Here is a 12,822-nt window from a genome sequence, read left to right as displayed (position 1 = left end):
ATCCTTATGTTCCGCACACAGATTTTTACTGTTAAGGTTTTGCTAGTACAAATATCCTTACCTGGTCAGGTTTTACGGCTGGATTGGCGTTCTTCTTCAAGATTTCAACCGATGTTCGACACACCTTCTCGCCAACGTTCTGCTTCAAATCACAACGCCAACCGATGCACTGTTGCAAACTTCAAAGCCAAGTTATTCGTATTTTTCTTGGGGACTGTCCGTTTGCCCCATCCTTACCCTAAAACTTTGGAGTTTGCCCCTTCTTCCTCCGCTATTTTGGGGAGAGGGCGCGTACTTTAGTATTCTTTTCAAAGAATGGACATATCTCAGGAGAACGTAACATGTTTCATGTTCTTGGGTGCCATACAAGTTGAATAATAAGACGAAATGTGATTTTTTTTTTTTTACGAAAAATAGGTAATTTGTATTTTTGGAGGGAGCAATCTACTTCGGATAAGTTTTGTTTGTCAGATAGAACATCAGAGCATGCAACCGTGTATAATTCAGAACGCCGGACCGAGTAAGGGGGCTTGCGGGGCGGGACCCTCCAATTTCAATGAAAAAAAAACAACATAAAAATCTGAAGTTTGCCTCCTCTTCTCCCGCTATTTTGGAGAGAAGGCGCAAACCTTAGTATTCTCTTCAAAGAATGGACGTTTCCAGAGAGAATGAAACATGTTTCATGTTCTTGGGTGCGATACAAGTTGAATAATAAGCCAAAATGTGAAACTCTGTTTTTTACTAAGAAATAGGTAATTTGCATATTACTCAGAAAATTGTTATAACTTGGGCACTATGGGAGCAATCTACTTCGGATAAGTTTTGTTTTGCAGCTAAAACATCAGAGCATGCAACAGTGTACAATTCAGATCGCCGAACCGAGGAAGGGGGTTTGGGGGGCTCGACCCCCGAATTTCAATGACAAAACTATAAAAATCTGGAGTTTGCCCCTTCTTCTCCCGCTATTTGGGGGAGAAGGCGCAAACCTTAGTTTTCCCTTCAAAGAATGGACGTTTCCAAAAAGATTGAAACATTTCATGTTCCTGGGTGCCATAAAAGTTGAATAATGAGCCAAAATGTGAAACTCTGTTCGGAAATGTGGCATGGATATGTTGCGGGGAGGGAGGGGGGAGGTTGGTCATCAATATGAATTTCCCAGGCTTGCTCCAGACCTGTGTCAGAGTTTCCACCCAAACATAAGAGTATGAAGTTCCGAAAAGCATATTTATTCCGTAATCAGCACCATGATACCATATGGTATCATCGGGCCAGTACGACCTTACTCTGATGATACCATATGGTATCATCGGGGGAGTAAAGGTTAAGCCTCTAAATATTACATGGAAAATGCATTGAATTATTATCTTTTTTTTTTTTTGTCCGTATAGGAGTAGTAAGGGAACTTGTCAACAGATGGAGGGGATAAGAGCCGGTGGCGCCGTCCGATAGTTGTCGGACGTCGTAGTAAGGCATTTTCTTGGGCAAACTGAAGGAACATGGAAACAAATAGGTTCCATTGATACATACGATTTTTGTCGAATATCGCCACCCGACAAAGTATCTCACTACAACATGCGACAGAAATTGCATTGACTGCAACATCCAACAAAAATTTCATGCATAAACAAAAAGAGCTTTAGACTGCAAATCAGTGGCGTAGCATGGGCATTTCGGGTGGGAACGCCAAGTCCGAAGGAAGGGTCGGCCCTTTCTTGCTTAATAATTTACTTATGGTATTAGTCGCCACGGGTATTATTTGCCTGAAGTAAGCTGGGTTTTCAATAAAACATCATCCATGCATGTTTTAGCTAGAAAATTAGATGCCTCACTATGCCACAGATGTTTTGAACTCTGGTGTTCTATACCTTTTTTTATATCTTTCTGCATGACGCAAGTCATTAAAAACCTACCTGAATCACAAGCGCCTCTGCACAACAGTAGACGTCATTGTTGTGGGCGATCCAACTACTGATTGATTTGGTTTATTTTACTTCGCTTTTCTACCACTTTTGGTTAATTGCGAACATGAATATGAGTGATGATATTGATGAAGGGACACTGACAAAGAACACCCGTGCTCACGCCGGGATTCGAACCAGGGACCTCTGTCGTCTTGGCGCACTGTGAAAAGCAGAGTGGATGATCCAAATATCGTACACTTTACTGACGTAACAGTGCCGATTAGTAATTCAGACCACTGTTTATTACATCTTGAGAATGCTGATAAACATTTTAAAATAATTTTCTCCAGAGACCATTCGATGTTAAGAGTTTTCAAATGAATGCTAAACATTTCCATTCACACAATATTAAGTAGTTAGATAATAACGAAAAAATACAATAAAAAAATAATAGTTTTGCGGGTTAAGTGGTAGAGCAGCCACAGGCTGAATTTCTGTCACGAGGACTTCACCAACTTATTTGACAAAAACTGTGTTGATCTTTTAGTTTCTAATACACATTGCTGTTCGTGCGATAAATTATACAATGCAGTGGCCATTAAGAAGCAGTATATTTGAGATTGGTAAAGTTACGTCAGTCAATATTGCGTATTGTAGCATCACATAGCACGAGTTGCATGAGCGCGAAAAACCGGGTAGGAATGCTACCGCTGTCGTCTGCTTCAGAAGGCAGGAAGGGTCACATGAACCAATCACGGTAGACCTCTCGTACGCCAGCGTAAGAGAGCCCATTTACGCGCATGCTGTAGAAATGGAAGCTTTCCCTCCATAAAGGCAGCAAGGAATATAGGAGTCCTGTACGCCGAACGTGCTCGGCGTCCGGCCGGGAAAGGCATTGAAAAGAGATGCTAGAGAACGAGTGTTGAGAGTGGAGCGTTGCAAGCGGATCGCGAAAAATAGCCATTATAATGCCATGAAGGTCAAACATATATGAAATTAGTCACGTTTTACTTTATAATCACAGCATTGAAATTTTAAATCTGGGAACGCCGGGCGTACGGGCGTACTATAACGCTACGCCAATGCTGCAAATATGCTGCTGGAATATATTACTCTTCTGGCTCACTTCACCTTCTTTAATGTAGCAGTGCTTACGAAGGTCTTCTTTGATCATCCTGACTGCAGTAGCGTACGCAGGATTTTATCAAGGGGGGGGGTTATTTCAAAAACTTTCTCCAAATTCACATTATCATTATTTTATTATACTTTAATTAAATAATAATAATCACAATTAATTAATAATACTTATAATTAATTAATTAGCTGAATTACTACTAATACCACTGCTACTATTATGTACAAGAGATCTACATACATTAGCAGCTTACAACGAACCAAGAACTTTCTTTAGTTAATTCTCATTGTTCACACAAAAAAATACATGTTCATTAAACAATGATGTACGTAGAAGGGTGGCTGATGGGATTACAGCTCCTACCGAAATTTTGAGAAAATCAGAATTTTCAAATAAAAATCCGTTAAGAACTTTAAAAAATCAAAATGTGTAAATGCGAAACCTCTCTTAAAGTGAGTCCCGATTACCATTTTTGTCTTTGAATACAATTTTAATAGACTGAAAAGCTCGAAAAATACGAAATATTTTATTATGCATCCTGCCCTCCAAAACGAAGGCATGTGCTGTCCACATTTACCATTTCAGCCCATCCCGAAAAAAAAAATCCTGCGTACGCCAGTGTATTGAACATTGTTGCAACTGAGATACAAAACAAGTTTTCTCTCTTTTAAATCATAGTTGCTCTCATATTTTGTTTTCAAGAAAACTTGTTAATTTTCAAGGCTTTCTCTCTGAAAGACGCATGTGTTTGGAATGCAGTGCTTTTCTCCGTGCTGCATGGAAATAATAATTCAAATTATTATTATTTTTATTATTATTATTAGTAGTAGTAGTGATAGTAATAGTATTGTCCTAGATCTTTGACTGTGGTAAGTTGGCCAATTAATTATTTTTTTCACAGCATTTTTATAACATTTCACAAGCTCAAGGGGGGGGAGTTAAACCCCGTAACCCCCCCCCTTGCGTATGCCACTGTCCTGACTTATTACTGGTTTCGCACAAGTTAACATATGTTTACAATGACATTGCACTATTCTTAGATATCAAGAAGAATCCAACCAAACGTGATATATATTGAATACTATCACGAAAAAGTGAAACATGAATCTGCATTGGTGAACGTTATAAAAATTGGCAAGTGCATGCTCCCAACCTCAAATTTACTGCAACACTAGTATTGCAATGAAATTAACGCCACTCTCTGTCCTGTCTGTTAGTAGGGACATTGATTTTTCGCAAACGCCAAAACCGTGAAAAATGGTAATTGCTGTGAAGTTATGTTTAGGAATGTGCAGTGATATCTGGACACATTTTTTGCCCTCTCGAAATATCGAAATAACGCGAATTTGGCATAAAATGCGAATTGTTGGCGTTTTTAGGGATTTTTTAAAAAGAAATGTCCTAAAACAATGAAAAATTCCATGAAATCCAACATGCTTGTCTTTTCTAGGCCATGTTTGTGTACATAGAACATGCAAGTTTTCCAACATTTTATTCAAGAGTAAACTATAGAGTAATACGTACATGGAATAATTCCGACAGCCACATTAAATCATGTAAAAGTGGCAGGGTTCTAACAGGAGATCGAGTGCGTATCTACCGTCACACGGGAGCAGCATCTTCAGTATTTGTCGCACGAGATATGTTTTGAATTACCAAGCTAAGTGTGAACCATCGGCATTTGTCGAGCGAGTAATAATGGAGCTCAGTCGTTAGGGCGTCTGACTACTATGCGAGAGACCCGGGGTCGATCCCCTGCGGGGGAGAACCGGGATGTTTTCCACCTATTCAAACTGCTCCGGCACCACCCAGCATCATATGAAGCTGGTACCTTGAGGAAACTTTGAGGAATAAAGGTAGCCAGGAGCGTTGTGCTGATCACATCACCCCCACCTTCAGCCGTGATCAAGAAAGTGTGGGGTCCTAACTCCAAACCCCTATACACCTTCATGGAAAAGTGCAGGGGAGCTATTTACTTTTACTTCCTCAAAAATCTGTTCCAACGTATCAAACTGTCTCGAAAATACGTAGACCATGTGACCTACAATTTAAAATAATAGTTTAAAAGCACGATGGAGTATTAAGTTTCAGTATATTTGGCAGATAAATGTTCTAAAACAAAAACGCGAATTTTGGGAAACGTAACACTAACAAGTCAAAAAAATACAATGCCAATTTTTGGTGCCATAATATATTGGTATTTGTCACATGAGATTGATTGATTTTAATTTTTTGGGTGCGTCGCCACTTATGGTCATTATGCACCCTTCAGTATATACGGGGAAATTTCCATTATCTAAAATCCATACCTTAAAATTTAAAAAAGGGGTATGGAAAATAACTTTCAAGATATCAAACTCTCACGAAGAGGCGTAAGTCATGTGACTTACAATTTGAAACAGTAGTTTTAAAACACCATGAAGGTATAATTTGAGATATTTGCCAGAAAATGCGCTAAAATGAAAATGTGAATTTTGGGAAAAATAACACGTTATAGTAAAAAAAAATAAAAAAATAATACACCAATTTGAAAAAAGTAACAAAATATCAAGGTCCCTACCGATTAGGTATAAATACTCGTATATCAACATATGATACCGAGAATGTATAAGGAGACTGATAAATTACAAATTGTATTTCTTAATCATTCACTCTTCACTCTTATCTCATTTAGTCGTAACTTTAAAAATAATCAAGTATTTTATTTTAAACTTACTGCGTATGACAACATTCCGTAATCCTTCCCTAGCTTGTGAATTTTAATAATTTTCCAAATTCACTATTTTGCAGTTTCAATTCAAATCATCGAGAATAGAGAAATTAAGTCAATTTCATAGAAGATAATATTGGTACTTAACAAAACCATACGTGGATCTGTATGAGTTTATTATTTCCATTTGCAAAACCATCGATTTAGTTTAGTTTGTAATTGTCAGGGAAAAATGTAAATTTTGTCCTGGAAAACCTGGAAAAGTCAGGGAATTTCATTTCTGCTTGTTTGTAGCCACCCTGTAGCTGCAACACAGTGCAGTTTCAGTAAACCTAACAATTCAGTCCGTCGTCGCCTTGTAATCAAGGGGTCATGGGTTCAATACCCGGTGGAGGCACAAGTGGTTCGGATCCCACTTTAAACTGTAGGTCCAGTCACGATTAGCCTTACTGTGCATAAAGTGGACTTAAAACACAAAATCATTCAGTACTGTGGTAAAATTTGCTAAATGTGAGCATTGCTCCCATGTGAATATACTAGGAAGAATTTATAATGTACTTACAGTGTGTAGCTTTCCACCAAATGGTCGCCATCATTTCGAAAACTATGTATTTTCTCTTTCAAAGCACACCGGATGTTGTTGGGTCAAATATTGCACACAGCTTTGGATGTGAATCTTTGGTGATGAAATGATTAAAATTATGGCTAAAAATAATAGATTATTTGATTGGAGGTGAGTATGTGACTGATTGCCAGGAAACAGTGTAATATGTGATGAAGCAACATCCAGTGTGCCTTGAGAAAGAACGTGTATGGTTTTTGAAATGTTGACAACAGTAAGTACATTCTTCTTTGTGTAATTTAGTACATTTTAATGCTGAATTTGCCTGTGTTTTCTTCTCTAAAAGATTTACACAGTCTATCTCCAATTTTAGTCAATCACTGTAACAAGTGTTTTGAGTTGCTGTCTCACTATGTGATGTGTTTAATAAGATATTTTGCATCCTACAGTCTTCTTGCTCAGACATGTACATACACAACCTACGTGATGGCTTCTACAGAATTTATTAATGACCTAAGAGAAAACTTTGATTATTTATAAAACGTCTCTGTATGTATGTAAATAGAGCAGCCGAAGAGTATACATATGATGGCAGCAGCATCAGAAGAGTGAATCAAATTTAATGAGTTTCAGGACATATGACATAATTTTTACTACATTGCAGCACGTCGATTGTGTGGTCCATGTGGCCATGTGGTCCACAGTTGATAACACTTCTGCAACAGTGTGGCAAGTCAAATAATTTCAGAAAAGAATATTTGATATTTATTAGACCATTTACATATGCAATTTCTGTGTTCACCAATGTATTACACCATACTCTTCTCTCCCCTCTCCTCTTTCCAGTACAGTGTAAATTATTTCAATTTCTCTCTCGTCTGGATTCTTGTTTCCAGTTTATTAGATTTTCATGATTGAAATAAATATTTTCACATAGCATTTGTTGCTTTCTCTTCAAGTGAAAACTTTTTTTGCTCTTTTGTCACTGTAGGCAAACTTGGCAATACAGGAAAACAGATTGGCTAAAGCTAACAAACAGTTAGCAGAAGCTGAAGCATTGTTAGCAGACAAGGAAGCATCTCTAGCAGAAGCCAATGTTAAGTTTGAAATTGCAGCTGCAGAAAAACAGGTAAGTAACTTCAGGTTTCTCAAAATATATGTTTCTTTTAGTTTGTCTGGAAATAATTTGCTGTTTAATAAAATATTACTGGGGATTACATTCTAAAACATTTTTTAATGGGTTTCCGATAGGGCTGAGCAGATAGATACCACTTTAAACGATTGCTGCTGTCGATTCTTGAAAACTGGAACAATTAAAAGTTGTTCAAAATATTGATTAATATTCCCCTCCAATTATAAGAATCCAATTTACCAGAGTTTTGCTTCAAAATATTCAGAATAGTGATACCTGTTACAAATCAAAAAATAAGTTTTCATGTAATATTAGTGCAAAATAAATGGAGACTTCAAATTTTGCATAATTATATGTTTTTCTCACAATTATTATTTTTAAAATGCAATAATTTTTACCTGAAATATTTTTGTACAATTCTTTTAAAATGCTAATTTATGGTTAACTTGTAATTATTCAGTATTTTGTCCCACCTTTTTGAAATTCTATTTTGGTCAGTTCAGTCACTAATTTTGACCCTTTGATTAGTTTCCATGCCCTCCTACTTTGAGGTGAATGCTGTTCCACTTTCTTAATTGTAAGATCAATAGTTAAGTAGTCATATAATAAACACTGTTCATGTGCCTTATATTACAGTTAGTTGTAGATGAAGCCCAGAGGTGCCAGAACAAGATGAATGCAGCAACAGACTTGATTCAAGGTCTCTCTGGAGAAAGGGTCAGATGGACAGAGCAATCCAAATTGTTCAAAGAACAGACTGAAAGACTTGTGGGGGATGTTCTCTTTCTAACCGGCTTCTTATCATATTCAGGTGAGTGAAAAGAAGCAAAAATAAATTGAAAACTTCTTAACTATCTTTGTAGCTAGTCATTCTTGAAATCCTTTAATTTTGTATCAATGCCTGTGCCTAATAATCGAGATGATATCCAGTTTTCATTTCCCGTAACGTTGAAACGAGAGTTCAAACAAAAAAGACGTCATTAAGAAAAGTTGTTTGTCTTAATAACTTCTATGCACTGGAAAAGTTTGTACTGTGACCATATATTTTTGTAGACTTGAGACGAGAACGAGAATTGCCATTCAAAATCAAGGTACTGCCAGTGAGACATATAAAAATGAATCAGAATGAAGTGTCTAGTCAAGCTGGCCTTGAAAGATCATTTCTTCCAATTAAGTGCTAGTATAGTTCTTGATATCTTGATTGTTAACACAGATTGAGATGCTCACAACAGATGGCTCAATATTGTAAAAAGTGCACCATGGAAGCACTTGACTCTACCAAAGATAATGTTGACAATTAGTCTAAGTTATGAGAGGTTTGAGATTCCTGCAGGCAGGCTGCAGGCTGGACTATGGACAAAAATGATACGCACAAGCTTCTCAATTGCTCCAATAGATGGCAGCACTTGTAATCAGGGTTGCTACTGTCTGGAAAATGGAAATTTCGGGGAATTTGGCTTGTCGGGGGAAAATCAGGGAAATGTCAGGGAATTTTGCACATCATCTGGCATTTACGTGCATTTTGGAGTCTGCAAGAGAGAAAGTTGCAAAATGAACAAGCAATTCACTTCCACTTCTGGATTAGCTTCTTGTGATTCTACTCCCAAAAAAGATTCAGTTTAGAAACTTGTTTCTTTTGTTCTTATGATTCTCTGTCTTGTTCAAAGTGATGGTTCCTTTGAATTTCTGCAATAAATTTTCACTTAGATATTAGAAAAGAATATCAAAGTAAAATTTGCAGTCCAGATATCTGATTGATAACTAAAGTACATTGACAATATGATCATAATTATGGGAAAGGTTGGTGAACATAAGGTTATCGTCTATTATTTTATAGATCTTAGTATTGTTGGCATTTCCTATAGAATTCCAACATGCAACAAAAATGTCTCCAGATGCTGTGTACTTATAAATGTAAGCAAAAAAGCAGCATTTTCTACGACACTATAAATCCACCAGAAAATGAAAAATTGTGTATGGTTTATGAACTTTTTCTGTTTTTATATTGTGGAGATCTTATGTTGAAATAATGTACCTGTGTTACCTTAGCCTGAAGGCTAGATGCACGGGATTGTAGCACCCAATACATTTGATGCCGATTGTAATTTTACATTTTACATGTACTCTCTGAATTTTCACATGTTCTTGTGTGTGTAGAATGAAATTTGCTAAAAAGAGTTGTGAACATGAATATTCATAATAATTAATGGATTATATATTTAATTGAAAAACACAAGGTTCAAAAGCAAAAATTATGATGATAAACATGTCTGGAAAAAAATTCATTTTTGGACTGGAAATGTCAGGGAATTTCATAATCAAAAAATCGTAGCAACCCTGGTAATGTAGTTTGCTACTTCCTTGCATACTACCAAATGTTTCCCAATCTTCTCACCTTTTAACAACTGTTTTTACTCATCCTGATGAAGATGCTTACATGCAGGATCGAAATGTAGATTTTATGTGACTGTTGGTCACTTCAGGTATGGCTTTTATTCTACACTAGTGTCCAAAATTAAAGCAACAAACAGAAATCCTTTCCTCGTCTGATTTTCTTGTTGATAAGTTTGCCAACCTGTTGCTATCGTGATTTTTTTGTTAAGTCCTGGCAGGGGTGCCCATAGGGGGTTTGTATGGCGCAGGTTGCGCCATCGAGATTTTGGGGGGGGGGTGATTTTTTGCCTTCAAATAATATAAAATTCAACATTTATATCTTTTCCAAAATATATGTAAAAATTTTACACCTTAAATGCACCATATTTAATCCATTAGATGAAGAAATGAAAGTATTTAGGGCATTATCGAAGGGGAGGGGGGGATATTGAACTCCTATATATTAGGCCTTAATTGACACGTGGGTTCTGAGGGGGATTCTGAATTAAACTTTGGGCGGACAGTATCCAACTCTAGCTCTTAGATTATGGCGGGTACTTTAGTTACAGGGGGATTGAGCATTAAATTGAAGGGGATGTCCAATTCTTGTGTATTACTTGTCTTAGACTGTTGCGGAAATTCTGGTGTGGAGACTGAGAATTAATTTTTTGGAGGAGGCAATATCTACTCTTCAATATTAACAGTAAGTCTAAAATTGGCATGGAAATTTTGGTGGTAGGATTGAGTATGAAATTTAAAGGGGGAGATAGAAAGCTCTTGATAAAGTGTTAAATCTTAGAATTTCAAGGGATTTCTGTAGTGGAGAGAGAGTTCGAACATTACATTTTGGAGACTGTATTTAGCGATAAGGCATCCACATGTTTTCGACCCCGAATGTGCCAAACGAAAAGCTGGAAAAGGAAAAGACTAAATATCACTGGATCTTAAGAAAGTATTGACACCCCATTAAATTAATATTCTTCAAAGCCTGCAAAGAAATGGATGTAAAAATTTTCTTCCTTGCCTCGCTCGCAATAATTTGTTGCTACGATATGTGTGTGGTGAATAAATGAGATGAATATGAAGTTTTTATACTAAAGCTGCATTACAAGACAAGCGATATTCTCAATTCATTGATTTGGTTTTTTAAGTCCACTTTATGCACTCTTAAGGCTAATCGGAACTGAAGCTACACTTTAAAGTGGGATCCATGCGATATTCTCGATTATGATGAACGATTTTAGGTGTGATCTTGAGTGATGGCACCCCTGTTTAGGGAGGAGGGGCAGATAAATTATAATGTTCAGTAAAGCTAAGAAAAAAGTTACTTTCGGTAGACACGTTGTCGTAATTAAATATTTTGTGGGGATTACGATATGGTTTAAGGGCACGAATGATATGATTTGGGGGAAATGCATGACATGATTTTGGGGGGATGCATCATTGGCCTGGGGGGGGATGGGCACCCCTGAATCCTGGCACATTAAGGTTAGTTTATTTTCTATCTTAAACCAGTTGTCTATGACATCATAAATATTACTATCACCTAATCGTATTATGTGGCCAAATGGACACACGGGAAAGAATTTCCGTTTGTTGCTTTAATTTTGGACATTAGTATATTTTACACGTATATATTAAAGCAAATCATGAGTTTATGGCACACTGAATGATCAGCAGATTCCATGTAAAACTAAACCTTATTAGCCCTCTCTGCATAAAAGCATACTTTATTGTATCTAAAGATACTCTATGTGATCAAAAGTATCCGGACACACTGCGAAATGTGTGTTTATCATGGAGGGCGACACAGTACTGCAATCTACCGCGTGGAACATTTAGTCAGCGAACTCAGTAGTCTGCAGACAGTGTGAGACAGCAGTATGGGATGGTCTGAGGAACTCTCAGACTTTCAACATGGTCAGTTGGTTGGGTGCCACTTGTGTAGGAAGTCTGTGTGTGAGATTTCCACCCTCCTAAACATCCCTCTGTCCACTGTTTCCAATGTTATAGTGAAGGGATGTGTACAACCCAAAAGCGTGCAGGCCAACCTCCCATGTTGACCTCCAGAGACCATCGAGTGTTGAAGAGGGTCGTACAGCATTATCGTGAATCATCCATCGCCACCATCACACAGGAATTCCGAACTGCATCAGGATCTACTCCAAGCACCATTTCTGTTTGGCGCAAGGTGCGACAACTTGGTTTCCATGGCCGAGCAGCTGCCCATAAGTCAAACATCAAACAGATAAATGTCAAATGCCGCCTCGTGTGGTGCAAGGTACGTCGAAACTGCATAGAACAGTGGAAAACCGTTGTGTGGAGTGATGATTCACAGTACACAATATGGAGATCCAATGGTAGGGTGTGGATGTGGCGAATGCCTGGTGAACAACATCTACCAGCCTGTATAGTGCCGACAGTGAAATTCGAAGGATGCGGGGTTACAGTGTGGTCATGTTTCTCCAAAAGAGGGCTTGGCCCCCTTGTTGCTTTACATGGCAATGTCACGGGACAAGCTTATGTTGACATTTTAACAGCTTTCATGCTGCCTACCGTCGAAGACCAGTTCGGATATGACCATTGTGTCTTTCAACACGACCAAGCACCCGTCCATACTGCAGGGCTTGTGGGGGAGTGGTTTGACGACAACAACATCCCACTAATGGACTGGCCTGTGCAGAGTCCTGATTGGAATCCCATAGAACATCTCTGGGATGTTTTGGAATGCCGACTTCGTGCTAGACCACACCGATCCACATCAATACCTCTTCTCATTTTGGCTGCCATTCCTCAGGAAACCTTCCGGCACCTGATTGAAAGTATGCCTGTGAGAGTGAACGCTGTCATCAAGGCTAAGGATGGGCCAACACCATATTGACTGCCAGTGTTCCCGATGGAGGGTTGCCCAAACTTGTACTTTATTTTCAGGTGGGTGTCCGGATACTTCTGATGACATAGAGTATCTGTTTGGCGGTTATGAAGAGAAAGATAATTCATTCTAATGAG

The 12,822-nt window shown here is 37.9% G+C and overlaps 1 protein-coding gene across 1 annotated transcript in view; it reads left to right on the top strand.

The window, feature by feature from the left end:
* Positions 1 to 12,822, top strand: part of kl-3 (dynein heavy chain 8, axonemal kl-3) — a 217,449-nt gene that overhangs the window by 158,487 nt on the left and 46,140 nt on the right. The window contains exons 49-50 of the mRNA XM_083111913.1: positions 7,300 to 7,437; positions 8,077 to 8,251. Coding sequence (XP_082968039.1) covers positions 7,300 to 7,437; positions 8,077 to 8,251 — 313 coding nt within the window. The remainder of the gene's footprint in view (positions 1 to 7,299; positions 7,438 to 8,076; positions 8,252 to 12,822) is intronic.

This window comes from Lepisma saccharinum, chromosome 25, assembly GCF_977018435.1.
Source record: "Lepisma saccharinum chromosome 25, izLepSacc3.1, whole genome shotgun sequence".
Taxonomy (NCBI): Eukaryota; Metazoa; Arthropoda; class Insecta; order Zygentoma; family Lepismatidae; genus Lepisma; species Lepisma saccharinum.
Note: the sequence above shows the minus strand (reverse complement) of the source record. Positions and strands in the feature narration are given on the sequence as shown.